Source organism: Pelobates fuscus, chromosome 8, assembly GCF_036172605.1.
Source record: "Pelobates fuscus isolate aPelFus1 chromosome 8, aPelFus1.pri, whole genome shotgun sequence".
In the NCBI taxonomy this organism is placed as follows: Eukaryota; Metazoa; Chordata; class Amphibia; order Anura; family Pelobatidae; genus Pelobates; species Pelobates fuscus.
The window spans coordinates 140,484,159-140,507,082 of NC_086324.1; the positions used below are offsets into that span (position 1 = coordinate 140,484,159).

General features: G+C 45.8%; 1 protein-coding gene across 1 annotated transcript in view; it reads right to left on the reverse strand.

Moving 5' to 3' along the window:
• SDR42E2 (short chain dehydrogenase/reductase family 42E, member 2) overlaps nucleotides 1-9,085 on the reverse strand; it is a 61,826-nt gene extending 52,741 nt beyond the window's left edge. Inside the window, exon 1 of the mRNA XM_063429486.1 lies at nucleotides 8,744-9,085. Within this exon, the coding sequence (XP_063285556.1) occupies nucleotides 8,744-9,085 (342 nt within the window). The remainder of the gene's footprint in view (nucleotides 1-8,743) is intronic.
• Between the last annotated feature and the right edge of the window lie 13,839 nt (nucleotides 9,086-22,924).

Genomic DNA, 22,924 nt, shown 5'->3' on the forward strand with positions numbered 1-22,924 from the left:
TTAATGAGGCCCAATCCTATCACATGCATGAAAGTTGTATTGGTGCCCAAAACGAAAAACATAAATGTAGATAATCAGAGCAGAAGAATAAGAATGGATTGTATGCTGCCAGAGAAGGCTTTAGAGTTTGCGAGGCCTTAGGCAAAACTTGAACATGAGGCCGCCTACTCACACACATAATAAAAAAATGCAATCGATAATAAAATTAACTGGCCAGGGTCCCTGGTGCCTAGTAGTGGGGACTTCACTGTGTTTTCACTAATTTAAAAGGTCCTACTGCATTAGTGACATCAGTTCAATCCATGGTTGGATGGAATTAATGGACTCCGACCATCAACTTGACTCTGAATTCTGTCTAAATAGCGCCGTCACTGATATATATTTTTTGTGGATGTGAAAGTTTCCGCTTCAACTTTATCAGAAAATATTATGCAATATTTTCTTTTTTTTTTTTTTATTCTTTATTTTTGCACACGACAGGTAAGGCAAGAGGAATACAACTGTGTGGCTTGCGCAGAAGCCGAAATACAAAGAATAATAGTGCAACCATAACGATTAACATCAGCACACCCGACAAGCCACTCTATACTTCCTACATTACTTGCCTCCTATCGAGGATTTTTAATTTTTAATTCTTCATTTTTACCCAAAATATGAGCAGCAAGATTTTAGTAATGTTTAGGCTAGCGCAGAAGCCCTTTTTGAAGAGAATCTTAGAGTGATATAGTGTACAAGAGTACATATAAATAAGCCTCTCTTTGGTTTCTTCGTTCTTCGCCACCTATCTAGGGTTTTATAATTATTCCAGGCTATGTAGCTGAATATGGAGCTCTAACTCTATGCGCCAGGTCTACCTTTAAGCATCCTCGTTTCTCCGTTTGTTGAAACATGCCCGGGAGACAGATAAAATAGTATACAAAAAAAGGAAAAATACTAAGAGGAATGAGACCTAAAAAGGAGATATTCCCCTATATACTAATGGGCCGAAGCCCATACAGGCCAGATCAAGGCCTGAAATAGGACTGAATTAGGAGAAAATAGAAAAGACTAGGAGAAGAAGAATAGGGAGAGAAGGAAAAAGAGAAAAAGCAGGTGTAGGCAGGGAAAGAAAAAAGGGGGGGGAGGGCCGGTCAAGGTAAACAGAGTCCAGGACACCGTCAGTATCCCGCGGCCCTGGCACCTAGTTATTCACTCGTTCGTATCCCTTCAGTCGCTACTGGAGCCCACCAGACTGTTATCCCATGGTTCCCAGGTCCTCTGGAAAGATATAGCCATCCCCTTCAATCTCGCGGTCAGGTCATCCATGACTCTGCTTTCCCGTATCCTGGATATAACCCCTCGGAACTCTGGTCCCTCGGGTGAGAGCCATGCCGTAGCTATCGCTCTGCGCGCACTTAGAGTGATCGTGTGTACCAGTTTCTGTTCTCTCTTCGTCCAACCCTCGATGGACCTGTTGAGTAGGTATATCCACGGGTTCATGACCAAAGGCTTACCGAACGTTTGTTTCAGCAGACCTTCTACTGATTTCCAAAAGCCTTGTATTTTGGGGCATTCCCACCACATGTGGATGTAAGTGCCTCTTAATCCGCATCCCCTCCAACAGTCGTCTGTATCTACTTTCTGCATATTGTGTAGGGTCACCGGTGTAGAATACCATCTGAACATGGTCTTCCATGCCTGTTCTTGCATCGTAACACAGATGGAGACGTTTCTGTTTGCTTCCCATATCTCCTGCCACTCTATGCCTTCCAATACCTCCCCTAAGTCTGCTTCCCATTTATCAATGTATTTCAATCTGCCCCATTCCTTAGTTTCAGTGCTAAGGTGAGCGTATAGGATCGTGACCATGCCCTTGGGTGTGGTGCCCTCTAGACATAATCTTTCGTAGAAAGATAGCTTACACTGGGCTGCTGCTTTAATGCAAGGTCTCCTAGCGAAGTCTCGTATCTGGATATAGCGAAAAAAGTCCGCTGGGGTCAAGTGGTTACCTTGCTGAAGTTCTTCGAATTGTATAAGTTCCCCGTTTTTATATAGTTGGTGGATACGTTGTAATCCAGCCTTTTCAATGTTTCGGAAGTTTCTAGGGGACATCCCAGGAGGGAAGTCTCTGTTCCTGAGTATCGGAGCCATAGGGGAGGGGGATGAAGTAAGCCCATATTTGACGCTGTTAGCATCCCATAGGTAAAGGGAATTAAGTATGGCCGGGCATGTTACCCTTATCATCGGCCTTTTGTCCTTCGAGACCCATAAGGTAAACTGGGGGACATCTAGACCCACCATCATGGATTCTATCTCCACCCACCTTCTTTCCCCCATTGGGGAGTGCCACATGGCCACCTGGGTTAGCTGGGCTGCCAGGTAATAGAAGTACAGGTTCGGCAACCCTAGTCCCCCTCTATCCTTTTTCCTATATAAGACTTGTCTAGCTATCCTATGTCTCTTATTTTGCCAGACAAAATCGCCTATCGCCCTCTGTAACGGCACCAGTTGAGATTTCGTGATTCGTACTGGCAGAGCCTGAAACAGGAATAGGAGGCGGGGTAGAATGTTCATTTTCACGGAGTTAATACGCCCTATCCAGGAAATAGGGTTATCCGTCCACTTGTCTAGGTCCCCTATCAGCGTCCGTAACATGGGTTCATAGTTTTCTGCGTATAGCTTTCCGGGGTCTGCCGTTAGGTTAACGCCTAGATATTTTAAGGAGTACGATTCCATCCGGATTTGATACTTTTCCTTTATCAGGGAGATATCAGCTTCCGGTAACCCTATTGACATTGCACTGGATTTCTGAATATTCGCCCTGTACCCGGATAGTTCCCCATAGACACGTATCTCTTCCTGTAATGCTAACAAGGACTCGATCGGGTTTGTGACTGTCAGAAGGACGTCATCGGCATAGGCGGAGACTGTGAACTCCTTATCCCCTACTCTGACCCCTCTAATATTCGGACGTTTACGTATTGCCTGTAGTAAGGGTTCTAGTGCCAGCACGAATAGTAGGGGAGAGAGAGGGCACCCCTGCCTGGTTCCGTTGTGCAGCTGAAACGGGTGTAGTGGGGCTCCCGTAATCTGTATCTGTGCCCGTACGTTGTGATACATCGCTTTGGTGACTTGTATGTATTCTTCTGGGAAGCCAAGATGTTTCAATACCGAGAACAAAAATCGCCATCTGACCCTATCAAAGGCCTTCTCAGCGTCAATGGAGACCACTAGAGAAGGAACTCCGGTGGCCACTTGTTTCCAAATAAGGTCGACGTTCCGCCTGGTGTTCTCGAACAATTGCCGTCCTGGAATGAATCCGACTTGGTCCGCATGTATAAGAGAGTTCAGAAGCGGATTCAACCTTTCCGCTTGTATCTTTGCCAATATTTTCAGGTCATGGTTTATTAACGATATGGGTCTGTAGTTTTCAGGTTGGAGCGGGTCCCTCTCAGGTTTGGGCAGTAATACAATAGTGGCTAGTGCCATCTCAGAGCCTAGATGTTCACCCTGTCTTAAGCGATTGAATAGTGCAGTCAAGTGAGGGACAAGCTCCTCTCTGAAGGTCTTGTAGTATGACCCGTCGAAGCCGTCCGGTCCCGGCGCTTTGTTACCCTTCAGGCTCGAGATAGCGCTATCAACTTCTTTCTCGCTGATCTCCACCGCTAGGTTAGCTGCTGCCTCTCCGGTCAGTTTGGTCAGACCGAGGTCTTCCAGATAGCGCAAGATGTCGCCCTCCCCCTGCTCCCCCCGGGTGTTATCATCTGGAGTATGATTGTATAGATGTTCGTAGAATGTCTCGAAAACCTGCGCGATTTCCGCCGGATTAGTTTTAGTCGTGCCGTCCGGGTGTCTAATGGCCGTGATGTGGGGCCGGGTTTGTCTAGGCCGTAGCGTTCTAGCCAGCAGGGTGTCCATTTTGTTGGCTTTGTCGAAGAACGTGCGTTTCGACCACGTCATAGATCTGGCCGTATCGTCCAGTAGTAGGGTGCGTATGTTCCTCCTAACCGCCCCCAGCTGTTCGTATGTCGTAACATCCGGCGAGGATTGGTGTTTCTGCTCTAGATTCCTCAGTTGTTTCAGTAGAGTGTCGAGTTGATGGTGCTTCAGTTTCTTCTTCCTTGTGGCCAGTTTAATGAGATTCCCCCGAATCACTGCCTTATGCGCCGCCCAAACTGTACTAACGCTCACGTCTGGGGTGGTATTTGTGACAAAGTATTCTATAATGTCCTTCCGAATCTGTTCCATTATCCCAGTGTCCCTCAATAGAGATGCGTTTAGTCTCCAGGTCCAAGGGCTCGCTATACATAGGTTTCCAAGTATAATGGAGACATCCGCGTGGTCCGACCATGATATATTACCAACTTCCGATCGAGCTATCCTGGGTAACCCCGTTGCATTGACCAGGAACAAGTCTATCCTGGAATAGGTGCCATGGGGGGCCGAGTAGAACGTGTAATCCCGATCCATTGGGTGTTGTGCCCTCCAGACGTCTACTAATCCTGTACCTGCAATAAATTTTTTCAGTATCCGGTCTTGCCCTCCCATCCCCTGTGACCTCGGGCCTCCGTCTCTCGAGCTCCTGTCCGCAGCCGGGCATGGGGTGGCATTAAAATCCCCCCCCATGAGAATCAGTCCATGAGGCAGCGCGGCAATCTTGCCTCTAATCCCATCCCAAAAGGCGGCGTCCGGCTGGTTCGGTGCGTATATATTAATTAGATGTACGCAGTGTGAGTGCCAAGTGCCAGAAACAAATAGATAGCGTCCCTCCGGGTCGGCATCTTGAGTTGACATCTGAAAGGGGTAAGTACGTTTAATGACGATGGCCACTCCATTACGTTTACGTCGTGATCTAGCTTCAAATGAACCCGAGAATGTATGGTCCCGAAGTCTAAAGGCGGCCTGTTTAGGGAGGTGTGTCTCTTGTAAGTAGGCTATTTCCGAGTTCATCCTCCTTAATTCCTTAAAGAGGAGGCGCCGCTTCTTGGGGGCGTTCAAGCCCTTAACATTCAACGTGGTGACCTTAAGCTCCATCATGGAGTATGTTTAGTACTACAATGCTACTGGTTCTCTGCATACGTCTGGTGAGTTGCAGCCGCGCCCCAGGGCTCTCACAAGGTACCAACCCCCCGAACGCCACCCCCGAGAGAAGGAGAATGGGAGAAAAGGAGAGAGAAAAAGATAGGGAAGGAGGAGAAGAGAAAAAAGATAATGGCATCTGGACTGAGCCGGATGCAACAGTGATTCTGGACTCACTAATCGCCAGAATGTAGTGGGTAGCGCTTGCCCACGTCTCCGCCACGCTCAACGCAAGGAGGAAACTGAGGATCCCCAAAGCTCCTACTCCTACGCGCGCATCGAATACGGTTTTGACCTCTAGGCTTCAAGGAGCAAATCCCCATCCCCTCCGACGTGACTACTCTCTACTGCGACAGTTGCTTAGTAAATTCCGGGGATCCTAAGCTCATAAACCCTACTCCACCTCCACTCCCGCGCCTCTATACTCGATCCCACCTCACACCTATGGGGGCCCCTAAATCTCACACTAGGCAGGTGGTGCGTTAGAGCGAGTAAGGCCGTCTAGGGTCCTAATCTTGTGCTTCATCAGATATAAACAGTAACAGTGACCATATGCGTGGCTTGAGTATATTCAAACCAATCCTCTGTCATTAATACAAAAATGGAAGGTATAACATAACCCGATAATCTCGGTGAAACAGATATTAAAATGATTTATCACAAGGCAACCTTTTCGTTAGAACACATATTACCCAATTCGGGGCAGTGTCCCTATACCATTTTGAGGCAGCCAATATCAGTGCCGTCTACCTTAATAGGGGTCCCAACAAATAGGATGTGCTCCAGGTTCCCAGTCCCGCTATGCTTGACCTCTGCAAGGGCTGTCGTGAGTGCGCAAGTGTCCCGCCTCCCAGTGGCCTCCCTTGGCAACCACCCCACTCGTCTGAGGGCATCCCATATCTCCCTTAATAAACCATAGGTGCTCCCGCTCAGGGCCGGGCAATAGGGCCTCTAGCATCAGACGTTGGGATTAGGGGTATCTCGGAATCCAACTTGGAAATAATGGGTAGTGACATAAGGTTATCGCCTATATTGGGTGATATATTGTAGGTTTCAACTCCCCTTTGATCCTGTAAGTGCTAAGGCTATGTGTATTTTGGAGAATGGGCAGTTCAGGGTTCTAATGCTTGGCCTATCTGGGATGTGGTGAATTGTAGTGTCAACTAGATTCGCACATGCCCGTATATCCATAATTCCGAAACAGTCGTGCGTTATCCCCCTGCCAACGTAAGGTGTTACCTGTGGGCGCCCCTCCCTCCCCCCCCTGCCAAGAAAGCAACAATATAACGTAGTGTTTGGTGTTCATATAAACAGCTTATGAAGTATAGCAGGATTGCTCATCCCTTCCCTGTCTGCTGTACCTCTGGCAACAGTCGTAATAGCGCTGTAAATCATGTTTATTGACATTATACATCTTTTATATTTTTATTTTATTTTTATATATTTTTATGCTTTTAGAGTTTCGTAGACCGCTTTATTCGTTGTTACGTATGTTTTTTTTTTTGTTTGTTTTTTTTAACTGTTTTTGTATTATTATTGTTTTCTCCCCCCCTTACATGTTCCGTTTTTATGTGTGTTTTAAGGGTCGCCCTACAATGTCAACAAAGCTTAAAAACCCTGCGGGTATGCTAGGGTCCCAATCCACTCGGCCGTACTATTAACTATTGACTATAAGCTCCCAATCAAGAAAAGGTCACGTAAAGGCCATGGCTAACATACGGACCGCATCCCATGGGGGTCCCATATACAAACCCGTGTATAAGCAAAGGGAAAACAAATAACAAAAAACTACATAACAATGTCAATGGTAGGCGAAAGTCCCACTTGGGGGGTCAGTCAACATGTAACCCCATTGCTCGTGATAGAGTGTCGGTACCCAGACTGGGCGAACCAAAACTCGGGCAGTTTGAGCAGTATCCCCCCTGTCCCCCCCCCCAAATGAACACCACTCCAACGGTGCCACTGCGGCCTGAGCAAGACCCCGAATAAAGGCAGAAGAGTACCTTAGTCCCACTGCAACCCATGAGTATAAGTCGTGTAAAGGTTATGGCCCGGGGCTGGATCAGGAGCACCCCTCAACATATCCCCCTCCCAATAAGACATAGCCATCCCCCGGACACCCCTGGGCGTGATACCCCCTGGAGAGAGTGGCAGTCTGCGGCCCTATAATACGATACCCTCCGCAATTAGTTGTGTCCTCTCGGTCCTGACTCGCGCCACTCCGTCTGCAGCTGGGGAAGGCCCTCCGGGTACATCGCTACGTTGGGGAGGTCGGGTGGCGGCTGGACGCCCAAACCACGGAGCAGTCGATGCGGATCACCTCCCGGGGCCAGGATGTGCGCCCTGTCCCCACGGAACACCATCAATTTGAAGGGAAAGCCCCAAGCGTATTTGATGCCGGCTCCTCTCAAGGCGTCAGTGATGGGGCGCCAGTCTCTCCTTCGTTGCAGTGTGGAGGGCGCCAGATCGTGGTAAAGGGATATCACTCCCCCCGCATGTCGTATGGGCCCATCACGGCATTTCTTCATTAGGGCCTCTTTGGTCCTGTAATGCAGGAATCGGAGAATTACGTCTCTCGGGGCAGTTGTATCGTTCCTTTGGCTTCTCAGGGCCCTGTGTGCCCTTTCAATGTGCCAATGTTCCTCTGGTATATTCGGAAGTAACGGTTTGAGGATGGTGAGTACAAGCCCTTGCAGGTCGTCATCTGGGCCCTCAGGTAAGCCTCGTAGGCGGAGGTTATTTCTCCGAGAGCGGTTCGCCATGTCCTCGATGGCTAGGTCCGTCTCGACCAGGTGTGCTGTTACCCGGTTTAACCGCTCAATCACGGCATTGTGGGCCAGTGTGGTTGTCTCCATGCGGTCTTCGAGTCTGGCGGTGCGGTCACCTAATGCCCCGATCTCGGCCTGGAGAACCGCGGTGGACTTAGCGATTTCACCGGCCAGAAAGGCCTTCACCTCTGCTAGTTTCGCCAGGATGGTATCCTGGCCCCTTGGGGATTCCTCCCTATCCGCACGAGGCGAAGACTGCGGTGACTGGTCGACGCCATCTTGGGTCCCTTGTCGGCCTAGCCTTTGCGCCGACATTAGATCGAGGACTGTCCCCCCAGATTCAGTGCCCCTCTTTGGTTGCTTCTTGGAGGGTCTCTTCTCCATGGCAGGGATTATCTTGGGGAGTTTTGCGGACAAAAAAGGTCGCTTTTGTAAGCTTTTTATGCGCGGTTAAGCGGAGCTCTAGTGAGACACGTCTAGTCTCATCGACGGTCAGACCACGCCCCCCGCAATATTTTCTTATAGAGAAGCGTAGAATGAAATACTTCTCTGTAAGAAGGTATAACTATCCACTTTGTGCCAAGGAACTAAACAATCAGGATTAGCACCCACACAACTAAACCTTGACTAAAGTTGAAATGCATTAGGGAAGGGTTGCCCAAAAGGTAGATCCCTAGATGTTGTAGAACTACATCATAATGATTTGCATGCTTTTAGAATGCTTTTAGAATGACAAAGTATCATGGGAGTTGTAGTCTTCCTAAAACATCCGGGGATCTACCTTGTGGGCACCCCTGCATTGAGTGTTCCATTAATGTGTTGTGCTTAAAAGGAGTGCATTTTGACCCGTCACATAAAGTAGATGAATAAAAGTAGTTGTGGGTTATTGTATTTACTATTTTTAAGAATATTTTTACCTTCACGAACACAGCTCCAGTTGGGATTTCCCATTCCGGCTCATGTACATCAAACAGCACAACAGACACTCCTAATTTGATCAATGTGCACCCAAGGTTATGTCCTAAGTAACCCGCGCCACCTGTAATCAAAGCTTTTGTTACTCCGCAGTGGTTGGTAGGAAGATGATTTTTCGGATTACAAGGTAAGACCCAGCTCTGGTGAGGCACCACGCCATTCGACCGATGCTTGGTTACTGGTCGAAAAGGCAAAGCGTTCTTCAGACATTCTAAGCAGATGTCTTGCATCTCCACTTTGTCCGTCAGTCCTTCCATTTCATTGGAAACCTTTCCTTCCCTCATGTTGCTTAGCATAGTCCAGTTATTCAATGATCTGTGGCAGTCTGTAAAAAAACACACCAAAAAATTATATATTTTTGGTCATGCATTGTTACTGGATAGTTTTTAGTTGGTGCAAAACATTTCAGAGTTTTTTCATCAAGTCAGACATAAGAGGGGACCCACCTCCACCAGGCCACTAGCATACAGGGGTTTTGGACAACAATGTTACACCACTCGCTTGCAGTTTATAATATCATGAGGAGCTGTTGGCAGAATGCTGCAGGAATGAAGCACCGCAGGATTTCTTCAGGTTTCGGCATATGCTAGTAGCTCATAATCTCAAAGTTCTCCCAGGTCTGTAGTTGGTAGATGGGATATTTCCCGGTGGACGCTATTTAGGGTCTTTCAGGCTGCTAGACAATGATTAGCAAGATGTGCCTGGAGTTGTTTTGTATTTGAGGTGACCACAGGGTGAGGTGAGACAATGCTTATGATATTCATAACATGGAGTTACAGTAAACAGAGTCCGGCTATCTCTTTATTTGTACTTGCTCCCAGATCAAAGGTTGCTAGCGCTATTTGGTTTCGAAGTGACAAATGGCGATATGGGCAGGAAATACAGAATAGAATATGTAGTATTTTCACATACGTTGTTCTAGATGTTAGAATGTTACCACCAGATATAAAGTCTACATTCCCATAAAATCATAGCTAAACCAAAACATTCTTGTTTATGAACCAGGCTTCATATCACCGAATAAGTATTACAGGATGGGTTTCTTTTGTAGCCCAGATAGAGAGGGAAATTTGTGAAAGTTAGGGCTTTTAGAAAATGTGGCTGAAATTCCTGGAGTGGGAGAAATCATGTCTCTATGGTGAATGGTTTTATCTCTCTTACATGGAGGTTGGTGGTTATATGGTTTAAAACAATGAATGATATGAGCTTGGTTTAGACCTTCAAATGAGGGCCTCCACAGGCATGTCTCCTAATCAGGGGTAAACAGTCTATAAGGTAAAACATAGAGGGTTGGGGGTAAGAGCTACAAAAGGGTATAGTGTGAGTAGAGAGGAAATTCACCTTTAAAAACTCTGCCCAGGACCCACCAACCTCTTACACATCCTCTAGTTCGGAAAGTTTTTCATGAATGTCATCTTAGTTGAGATGTAAAGGAAAATCACTCACTGGTAAATCTTGCTCAGAGATCACTTCAAGTTTGCATGTTATTCCGCCACCTATAATTAAGCCTGAAACAAAAATAAATAAATCTATTTATTTATAACTGCAGTATACTAAATGCAAAAGAAATGGTAAATGAGAAAAAAACTAAACAGAAAGGTGACTAAATATGTGTACGTTTTGACCAGCATGTGTGTCTGTATTTGTTTCTGTGTTTGTGCATGTGCATGAGTGCCAGTGTGTGTGTCTGTGTATTTACATGTGTGTCAGTGTGTGTATATGTGTGTAGCAGTGTATGTGCATATGTGCATTCATCTCAGCATTCAAACGCCAGCACTGTACACACATACACTCCTGCATGCAAACTTCAACACTACATACAAACACACCTCTGTATTAAAATGCCAAGACTACATGCAAACACAACCCTACAATCAAAGAAAAACACTACACACAGGTACACCACTGCTTTCAAATGATATACTTATGTACATAAAAACACACAACACAACACAACACACAAATACACCTCTACATTCACACACACATATACCATACAAAAACATGCTTACATTCAAACAAACACTGCTCAGTGCTACATTCAACCCTGTAAGGATGAGCAAATGATAGATCTAGAGCTGGCAAATCATTGTGCTAGTTGTACAACAGATGGGGATGTTCCTTTTGGCTAACCTTGCGATAGGAAGGCCCAAACAAATTCTTCCACCATGGCCCCAAAACATTCTTGTTTATGAACCAGGCTTCATATCACCGAATAAGTATTACAGGATGGGTTTCTTTTGTAGCCCAGATAGAGAGGGAAATTTGTGAAAGTTAGGGCTTTTAGAAAATGTGGCTGAAATTCCTGGAGTGGGAGAAATCATGTCTCTATGGTGAATGGTTTTATCTCTCTTACATGGAGGTTGGTGGTTATATGGTTTAAAACAATGAATGATATGAGCTTGGTTTAGACCTTCAAATGAGGGCCTCCACAGGCATGTCTCCTAATCAGGGGTAAACAGTCTATAAGGTAAAACATAGAGGGTTGGGGGTAAGAGCTACAAAAGGGTATAGTGTGAGTAGAGAGGAAATTCACCTTTAAAAACTCTGCCCAGGACCCACCAACCTCTTACACATCCTCTAGTTCGGAAAGTTTTTCATGAATGTCATCTTAGTTGAGATGTAAAGGAAAATCACTCACTGGTAAATCTTGCTCAGAGATCACTTCAAGTTTGCATGTTATTCCGCCACCTATAATTAAGCCTGAAACAAAAATAAATAAATCTATTTATTTATAACTGCAGTATACTAAATGCAAAAGAAATGGTAAATGAGAAAAAAACTAAACAGAAAGGTGACTAAATATGTGTACGTTTTGACCAGCATGTGTGTCTGTATTTGTTTCTGTGTTTGTGCATGTGCATGAGTGCCAGTGTGTGTGTCTGTGTATTTACATGTGTGTCAGTGTGTGTATATGTGTGTAGCAGTGTATGTGCATATGTGCATTCATCTCAGCATTCAAACGCCAGCACTGTACACACATACACTCCTGCATGCAAACTTCAACACTACATACAAACACACCTCTGTATTAAAATGCCAAGACTACATGCAAACACAACCCTACAATCAAAGAAAAACACTACACACAGGTACACCACTGCTTTCAAATGATATACTTATGTACATAAAAACACACAACACAACACAACACACAAATACACCTCTACATTCACACACACATATACCATACAAAAACATGCTTACATTCAAACAAACACTGCTCAGTGCTACATTCAACCCTGTAAGGATGAGCAAATGATAGATCTAGAGCTGGCAAATCATTGTGCTAGTTGTACAACAGATGGGGATGTTCCTTTTGGCTAACCTTGCGATAGGAAGGCCCAAACAAATTCTTCCACCATGGCCCTCTCAACACTAGTTCCACCACTGCTTGGAAGAAAATAGGTATTTTAGATATTGGAACTGAACTATTTAAATATAACCTTTAAGGGTTATTCCAAGCATCACAACCACTACAGCCCGCTGTAGTGGTTATTATATGAGGAGCGCTCTGGCCCTGTTTCCATGTAACTGGGTGCATTTTTTGCAAAGGTTTGCCTTCTTATCTGACCCTACTGGGCACCTGGTCATCTTTAAGGCTGGCCGTGATGAGCATGCAGATTCTGCTGGCCTGGGAGTGTCAGCTGAAAGATTCACTTTAAATGGACTTTACATACAGGATCTTTATATACGGTGATAGGAGCGTAGCTAGATTATATGACAAATCTGTAAATTGCCCCCCTCCCCCCCCCAGTATGACTCAAGGGGCCCTTCGGGTGGCCCTGGTCCTTGATCAGGCACCCAGTTAGATCCCGCATCCCTTTAACAGTGCAATGCATTGAAACACAAACACTAAACACTAAATACAAGTACACTAATGCATTCAAATAGCAACAATACATACAAAAACAGACATACTCAAACACAAAAAACATGCTTACATTCAAACACAAACTCTGCTCACTAATACAGCTCTGCTAGATCACCAGCGGGAAAAACATTGTGGAAGTTATGACAGTCGGAGATCTATTTTGCACGAGGGCCCTCTATACGTTAGTTCTGCCATCAGTAGCTGGTTTGTCAAGTAGCAAATCATGGGAAAAGTTGGAAAGTAAACAACCCAGTCTTAAAAAGAGAGTGTGATTAAATTCTGAGAAAGATTGGAACACATAATTATTGGGTCAGGAGCCTACGTATTGCCGGAAGTTGACTGGTTATGGAAATCAGCTTGCATTGATTTTTACAGCAGTTTTTTTCTGAAGGCTAGAAAATTTAAATAACAAAAATAAAAAATAAGGGCATATTTGTTTTTTGTTTTCTCCATTATATTTTATAGCAAATAAAAGAGTATGGGACCTGATTTCTCAAAAGATTTTGAGCAACTAATCTTCATTCCTGATCCCAGCATAGGACAGCCTGACTATGCCAATGTTATGGTGATAATACAGATTACAGGAAACAGGAACGAAAGCAGGTGACAAGCAGTCGTCATCTTCAGGGCTTTTGCATAGACTGTACAAACCACGTCATCATCATTTCAAAGAGATACCAAGAAAGCACGAACCCTTGTAAATATCTATACTACAAATAAAAAATCTCCTACCAGGGGATCAAACACTGGTAGTGAATAAAGGCACACAATGCTACTAAATGACTAATACATATCGTATAAAATGTAAAAACTGGGGTTTGAAGATACAAATTAACATCAGTTTATGGAAGTAAACGTATCTAGTGTCACAGCAGGTTTTATCGTCAGAATGGCAATTAGATCACTAGAATAACTTCCTAAATAGATATTTAAATAGATATTTAAAATGAGATGAAAGAGGAATAACAATTTATAAAAAAAAAAAAAAAAAAGTACTAAACACCAAGTGTAATTTTAACTCTATGATCATGGTTAAATCGTTATGCAGATATATGTATACACTTGTATTGTATTTAAGAATAAATTATAATTAAATTTGTAGGTGTATAAGGAGGTACTCAGCCACTAGAATAAACTGTGAAGGTAATAGTTAAGGTTATCCCTATAAAAACAGGAGATTAGAGAGGAGTTAATATGTTATAGTCGTCTAAAGATGTGATAATGCAATCCGCAGTTAAGGTGATCACCTAAGTATAGATGTAGACATTAAAAAAAGAATAAACATTTCATTCACTCATACCTAGAGACTTCCTTTATTAACTTATCTTAAACTGCATATTGGTGGATAGTATGGCACCAAAATTAAATATAAGTACTGAAAGTGGGAGAACGACAATCACTTCCTTTTAGAACAAGTATATCACTATCTCCAACAATTAATAAGACAAGAGGTCAAATCACCATATAAACTAAATCTTCAGGTGATCAGCTCAAAAATGGGCTTTATTACCCAAATCCAGATGAGAGTCCCTAAAGAGGTTATGCCTAAATTATATATATAATAGAATTACAGAAAGGAGGTACTCTCCTAATTAGTTAAGAAAAAGAGATAAATTATCTGTCTCGAAATTTAGGTCCAAGAAGAGGCCAAATCACACTATGGTTTAAATCTTGGGACTGGTCAAATTTTATCTGCATTCTCAATTTAAATATCTATTTAGCTGCAGGTGTTTATAGAAAGTTATTCTTGTGATATAATTGGCGTTCTGACAATAAAACCTGCTGAGACACTAGATACTTTGTTTACGAAACTGACGGTAATTTGTATTTTGAAATGCCAGTTCTCAAATTTTATACAATATGTATTAGTCATTTAGTAGCATTCTAGCTCTATTCACTGCCAGTGTTTGATTATATATATATATATATATATATACACTGAACAAAATAATAAATGCAACACCTTTATTTTTTACCACATTTTTAATAAGCTGAACTCAAAGATCTAAGATTTTTTTCTATGTACACAAAAGGCCTATTTCTCTCAAATATTGTTCACAAATCTGTCTAAATCTGTGTTAGTGAGCACTTCTCCTTTGCCGAGATAATCCATCCACCTCACAGGTAAGGCATATCAAGATGCTGATTAGACAGCAGGATTATTGCACAGGTGTGCCTTAGGCTGGACACAATAAAAGGCCACTCTAAAATGTGGAAAATGTTATCTTGGCAAAGGAGAAGTGCTCACTAACATAGATTCAGACATGTTTCTGAACAATATTTGAGAGGAATAGGCCTTTCGTGCACATAGAAAAAGTCTTAGATCTTTGAGTTCAGTTCATGAAAAATAGGGGCAAAAACAAAAGTGTTGCGTTTCTAATTTTGTTCAGTGTATATGCATGTATTAAGGGTTTTGCCTGTAATTTTGGGAGGGGCATGATTTACCTACTTAAAGGGACTCCTTACCTTGCTCCACACCATTCTTGTTCTAGCGATTTGCATGTGACTACTTCCGGGTCACATGCAGGTCGTCATCTTGCAACTTACCTGTTTCACCGAATGGTTTACCTGCTCCTGCTGTCTTCAACTGGTTCGTGGTACTCGGCTTACAAACATCCACTTTTCAGCCCTCCATGCCGGCAGCTCCGAGGACAGGTCCAGGAATGCGCCAAAACCGTAAGATACTGACCTAATCGTTGCGCTGTGGTCTCAGTCCCACGGCATCATCACGGGTCAGGTCTATCTCAATTACTTATACAGTTCGCATATTCTTTTCGTGTATTTTTTCATGTTTCTATCATTTTGTGTTTAACTACTGAACAATTTCGTTTCAGTCTGTTTCACAAGGTTACTATTCTATGTTAATGGTCAGTTCGTATGTTTTTTTCAATTCAATTCCTGTTACAGTCATTCATCCGAATGACTGTTCGCATGACTTTGCAATTATTGGTATCTTTCAACGTATGATCCACCTTTCGTTAGTCAGCATAGAGCATTTTGTGCGAAAACAGAATACTGACCTCTAGTGGTCATGTAGTATATAAGGTTAATTACTGCATTACTTACAACATGTCATTTTACTAAATAAATAGCTGGTTATCATAATACTACAGATAGGTAACCCAACTAGGTGTATGTTTATATATCTGGTGATACTCCATGTTTGGTTTAATTAACTATGGTAAGTCTGCATACAGTTACAACCATACGCCTCTAAACACTCTTTTGGTGTAGGCCCCTGGTTTAAGCTTGATTGTCATGAAACATTTTTCTCTTATATGATGTACATATTCCCCAAACTAGGAATTATCCTCCCTGTATTGGTCCCCCAAATTTATTTGGGGCCTAAATTTCACTATCAAGTTACAGGTCTCATCAGTCTCCTTATATGGTTCACTTAAATAAATGTGATTTCTGCATGAAGGTTTTCACTCATTTACGCCTCTAACACTCACCTGGTACATTCCTATACGCATACTACTAAGTCTCGGTCCTTTAACATAAATCACCTGTAGGTCAATTTCTCTTACTGCTTCTCCAGGATCAACACAGTATATTCTATGCTCTCTGCACCTATGTTACTGCTATTCCACTTCTAAATATAGGGATACCGTTTCTTGTATCTGTTTCTATATCGACTTTCTGACATGCTATCTGTACTTTTTCATGACGTTTGATAGCTATAAGGGAATTAGCATACAGACAAGTTGCAATACCACGCTTATCAGTTTCATGGTGATAAATTGTTATAATACCATGTTATCATTAGTTAAGCCACTCCACTTCATACTCATGAAAGCCCCTATGGCTAGCCAACCGCGGCTTATTTAACTCTTTCTACAAACTATTACGAAAATTCAGTTTGGCTCCCCTACATAGCAGGTGTTGCAATTAACTATATCAATTTAGGTTATGCGCATACTTAGGTCAATACATAGGGTTAAGAAATACAATGTTAACCTGTACATATATTTACTGTACATACATCTTGCGTAGCTCTCATGAGGCTCATCTGCTAAAGCAGGTTACTTTGGTTTAGTTATCCTAATTAGGGTTCGTTGGTGGTTGGTTTCCAATTCACTAGTTAGCGCAATTGCAATTTTACTGAATTATCTGTCCATTTTAGGGTCTATGTAAATACTGTGTATCATATATTCTTGTGGATACTGATCCTAGTTACTTACAATTTCTGGTTTATACAATATTGCTATTCCGTTTCTCCACCTATAGTACTCGCAGTTAATTTCCCTATATATGTTAATTTATCAACTTGACCATTGCTATGTGCATCACTTATCTACGTTCACCACTAATCTGTCTCTGGGCAATCCATTCATTTTCAGGCAACATCTGCTCAGGTATCCATCAATTACCGGACAACCAGTGTGCTTATGTGACAGATTCACAATTCGCATAGTTACATAGTTACATAGCTGAAAAGAGACTTGCGTCCATCAAGTTCAGCCTTCCTCACATTTGTTTTTTGCTGTTGATCCAAAAAAAGGCAAAAAACCCAGTTTGAAGCACAATTTTGCAACAAGCTAGGAAAAAAATTCCTTCTTGACCCCAGAATGGCAGTCAGATTTATCCTTGGATCAAGCAGTTATTACCCTACATTGAAAGATTATATCCTTGCATACTTTCAAGAGGTTTCATCACTAGTAGAATTAGAATCTATGTCTCAATACTAATAGGTTAAACTCATGTTTATATGCTGTTAATCATATTTATGCCACCTGGTTTATTCTAATTGCTTATACTAATCTTGTTTTACAGCGTTCCACCCAGTCAGCTACTGTATTAACCCCTCAACTGTTTGCAAGGCTTATATTGGTTAGTCTCTTTATAACAATTAACTTCCATTAACAATTATAGGACCACTATAGTGCCAGGAAAACATACTCGTTTTCCTGGCACTATAGTGCCCTGAGGGTGCCCCCACCCTCAGGGACCCCCTCCCGCCGGGCTCTGGGGAGAGTAAAGGGTTAAAACTTACCTTTATTCCAGCGCCGGGCAGGGAGATCTCCTCCTCCTCTCCGCCTCCGATCCTCCCTTTTGGCTGAATGCGCATGCGCGGCAAGAGCTGCGCGCGCATTCAGCCGGTCTCATAGAAAAGCATTTACAATGCTTTCCTATGGACGCTTGCGTGCTCTCACTGTGATTTTCACAGTGGGAATCACGCAAGCGCCTCTAGCGGCTGTCAGTGAGACAGCCACTAGAGGATTTGGAGGCTGGATTAACCCTATTATAAACATAGCAGTTTCTCTGAAACTGCTATGTTTATTAAAAAAAGGGTTAATCCTAGAGCAGTTATGGCGAACCTTTTTGAGCCCGAGTGCCCAAACTGCAATACATGCCAACTTTTTTTCCCTCAAAGTGCCAACACGACAAATAAACCTGAATACTGAGGTTTACGTTTAGAAAAAAACTACTCGTACAGTTAACAACTTTTGTTTTAAAAGAACACAACATAGAGTTAAATTATACAAATTTTAAATCATGATATAAATTAAAGGACCACTCTAGTGCCAGGAAAACATACTCGTTTTCCTGGCACTAGAGTACCCTGAGGGTGCCCCCACCCTCAGGGACCCCCTCCCGCCGGGCTCTGGAGAGAGGAAGGGGTTAAACTTACCTCTTTTTCCAGCGCCGGGCGGGGAGCTTTCCTCCTCCTCTCCATCTTGATCGCGACGTCATCGGCTGAATGCGCATGCGCGGCAGGAGCCGCGCTCGCATTCAGCCGGTCGCATAGGAAAGCATTTACAATGCTTTCCTATGGACGCTTGCGTGCTCTCACTGTGATTTTCACAGTGAGAATCACGCAAGCGCCTCTAGCGGCTGTCAGTGAGACAGCCACTAGAGGATTTGGAGGCTGGATTAACCCTCATTATAAACATAGCAGTTTCTCTGAAACTGCTATGTTTATAAAAAAAAAGGGTTAATCCTAGAGGTACCTGGCACCCAGACCACTTCATTAAGCTGAAGTCGTCTGGGTGCCTAGAGTGGTCCTTTAAGCTTATATTAGTATCTCCAACAAATGCAATACATACACACAGACTGCTGAACACATTCACACACCGAGACATAGACAGACTGCTAAATACACACACAGTCCGCTAAATACACGCACACTGCTGAGTACGCAGTCTGCTGAATACACGCACGCAGTCTGCTGAATACACAAAGACTGCTGAACACACACATATACTGCATTGAGCGGTGCAGTGTATGTGTCTGTGTGTAATGTTGTGTGTGGGGTGGTGGGGTGCTGTGTGTGGGGGGTTGGGGTGCTGTGTGTGGGGGGTTGGGGTGCTGTGTGTGGGGGGTTGGGGTGCTGTGTGTGGGGGATTGGGGTGCTGTGTGTGTGTGGGGGAAAGGGTGCTGTGTGTTGGGGGAAAGGGTGCTGTGTGTTGGGGGGAAAGGGTGCTGTGTGTTGGGGGGAAAGGGTGCTGTGTGGGGGGGGAAAGGGTGCTGTGTGGGGGGGAAAGGGTGCTGCGTGTGGGGGGGGAAAGGGTGCTGTGTTGGGGGGGGGAAGGGTGCTGTGTGGGGGTGGGAAAGGGTGCTGTGTGGGGGGGGGAAAGGGTGCTGTGTGGGGGGGGGGAAGGGTGCTGTGTGTGGGGGGGGAAGGGTGCTGTGTGGGGGGGGAAGGGTGCTGTGTGGGGGGGGAAGGGTGCTGTGTGGGGGGGAAAGGGTGCTGTGTGGGGGGGGGAAAGGGTGCTGTGTGGGGGGGGGAAAGGGTGCTGTGTGGGGGGGAAAGGGTGCTGTGTGGGGGGGGGAAAGGGTGCTGTGTGTGGGGGGGAAAGGGTGCTGTGTGGGGGGGGAAAGGGTGCTGTGTGGGGGGGGGAAAGGGTGCTGTGTGTGGGGGGGAAAGGGTGCTGTGTGGGGGGGGAAAGGGTGCTGTGTGGGGGGGGGAAAGGGTGCTGTGTGGGGGGGAAAGGGTGCTGTGTGGGGGGGGGAAGGGTGCTGTGTGGGGGGGGGAAGGGTGCTGTGTGGGGGGGGAAAGGGTGCTGTGTGGGGGGGAAGGGTGCTGTGGGGGGGGAAGGGTGCTGTGTGTGTGGGGGGAAAGGGTGCTGTGTGTGGGGGGGGAAGGGTGCTGTGTGTGGGGGGGGAAAGGGTGCTGTGTGTGTGTGGGGGGGAAGGGTGCTGTGTGGGGGGGGAAAGGGTGCTGTGTGTGTGGGGGGGAAGGGTGCTGTGTGTGTGGGGGGGGAAGGGTGCTGTGTGTGGGGGGGAAGGGTGCTGTGTGTGGGGGGGAAGGGTGCTGTGTGTGGGGGGGAAGGGTGCTGTGTGTGGGGGGGGGAAGGGTGCTGTGTGTGTGGGGGGGGAAAGGGTGCTGTGTGTGGGGGGGGGAAGGGTGCTGTGTGGGGGGGGGAAAGGGTGCTGTGTGTGGGGGGGGAAAGGGTGCTGTGTGTGGGGGGGGAAAGGGTGCTGTGTGTGTGGGGGGGAAAGGGTGCTGTGTGTGTGTGGGGGGGAAAGGGTGCTGTGTGTGTGTGGGGGGAAAGGGTGCTGTGTGTGTGGGGGGGGAAAGGGTGCTGTGTGTGTGGGGGGGGAAAGGGTGCTGTGTGTGTGGGGGGGGGGAAAGGGTGCTGTGTGTGTGGGGGGGAAAGGGTGCTGTGTGTGGGGGGGGGGAAAGGGTGCTGTGTGTGTGGGGGGGAAAGGGTGCTGTGTGTGTGGGGGGGGAAAGGGTGCTGTGTGTGGGGGTGCTGGGGAAAGGGTGCTGTGTGTGGGGGTGCTGTGGATAGGGGTGCTGTGTGTAGGGGGGTAGGGGTGCTGTGGGTGCTGGGGTAGGGGGGCTGGGGTAGGGGGGCTGGGGGTAGGGGGGCTGGGGGTAGGGGGTAAGTGGGGTAGGGGGGCTGGGGTAGGGGTGCTGGGGGTAAGTGGGGTAGGGGTGCTGGGGGTAGGGGTGCTGGGGGTAAGTGGGGTAGGGGTGCTGGGGGTAGGGGTGCTGTGGGTAAGGGGGTAGGGGTGCTGTGGGTAGTGGAAGTAGGGGTGCTGGGGGTAGTGGGGGTAGGGGTGCTGGGGGTAGGGGTGCTGGGAGTAAGGGTGCTGTGGGTAGTGGGAGTAGGGGTGCTGGGGGTAGGGGTGCTATGGTAGGGGTCTGTTGGTAAGGGGAGTAGGGGGTGCTGTAGGTAAGGGGGGGTAGGTAATTAAATCAGTATCCCCCCCTTCCCTTCTTGTTACCTTTGGTGAAGGGGAGGGGGGAACACAGCCATCCCTGGTGGTCCGGTGGTGTTATGCAGGACAGGACAGGTCCTGCAGCTCTCCTGTCCTCCCGCGCGATGCTGTGTGGAGCGTTGCCATGGTAACGCGCGGCAACGCTCCACACAGCTCGAGGGAGGACAGGAGAGCTGCTTCCTCGATCCCTCCCCCCCTGCTTCCGGTCCTGCCGACACCGAAGCAGAGTAGGCGCCTGCCGTTTCGGGCAGGCAGGCGCCTACTCTGCAGTGATGGCAAACCTATGGCCGCGTGCCCACAGAGAGGGCCCGGCGTGCCACCTGTGGCACGCGTGCCATAGGTTCGCCATCACTGTCCTAGAGGGACCTGGCACCCAGACCACTTCATTAAGCTGAAGTGGTCTGGGTGCTTAGAGTGGTCCTTTAAGTCAGCATATGACTCCTGTGTATGGCAGATTCCAGGTTATCAATTCCACTAAGGGTCCAACTTATAATGTATTCTAAGTTGGACCCTTAGTGGTCTCCTAGTGATTGCTGTCATCTAAGTCTCTCCGCGCATTACTAATTTCAAGTCACAGGTAAGTGGTCCTTTCATTGCCTCTATGTTTATCACGACAGGTTAGTTCAGTTGACCAGGTATCTTGCGGCCTTATCACTCCTATCAGGGCACGCACCTTAACATACATGTTTTCCTCACTTATGCAACAATATGCGTGGGCTAACAAGAGGCTTGACTCCTTATGTTTGACCCTTGTATGGTCCACCTTACGTATACTTTCAACTGTTTTCCTGCAGTTACGATACATGCTCAATCACGCCTTTCCGGTTTACGTTTTTGTGTTTTTTTAGTTTTAGTACAGTATATTAACGACACATTTGCCATGATTACTTTACTACTGTTTGCTTTTTGCCACCTTAAACTTAATTATCACAGAACTATCAACTATATCTCATTCATGAGTAATGTCAGAACATTAGTCAAGAAGACCAGGCCTTAACCATTCCATTATACTGGTCACTCTCTAGGTGCGGAATCCATGGCTACAAGCAGAATTATACCACTACACATAATTACACATTAGTACATTGTAAGTCCTCCGCTTATTCGCGGTATGTTCCACAACCAGTATTGGAACTTCGTTAAGCATTATTATATAACCATGGGTATAAGTATATATGTTGATTGTTGACTGTATTAACGATTTTACAGTGTTTCTCCTTTTTGACCTTTTTATTTTACAGGCCTACCACCATCGTCGGTTCCGGCACAGCTCAACCGACTTTTTCCATTTCTGTATTACGCTATTCCTATACACTCTATATCACTCTATAAGGCTTTTTAGCCCCTAACACAAGTATTAAGGCTTTTGCCTGAAATTGTGGGAGGGGCATGATTTCCCTACTTAAAGGGACTCCTTACCTTGCTCCACACCGTTCTTGTTCTAGCGATTTTTTGCCCCTAACACAAATGGTTGCAGTGGTTATGGTGCGTCAACTGAGCACTCACATTTCCAAATGTGGTCCAGCATTGCTCTGCTTACCTCTCCAGCATGGATAATGTCCTGTGGTACCCAGGTAAGTTGTCAAACCATACTCAAATAGCTTGACTACTTTCCATGGTAGGGCACCAGGGCACTCCTGGCACCATAACCACTACAACAGGATGTAGTGGTTATGGTGGTTGGAGTCTTCCTTTAGCAGGAGAAAAAGGAGAAGAGTATCTAGAAAAAAAGAAATGTTAGAACCAGTGTAACAAAAGGTGGATGAGATTTTCAGCAATAAAACCTGCATCTAGGGGGGCAGAGCCTGACTGCTGGAGTGGACGGTCGCATGCTGCCCAGGCCCAAAACCAGCTAATTGCCTGATTAACAACCCAAAACTACATACGGCTCCACTCACATACTGGGCACTCGTAAATAGCCCGGGGACACGGTGCATGCAGTAAGTCCGCCGACGGTCAGCAACTCCACGATGGTGCAAACATGCGGCCTATGGGAGGCCGAGGCGGGGGGAGACGGCCGCTCTCCTTGCACTCAGGCTGACCACGGAGCCCACAAATGCTCCCACCCTCCCCCCTA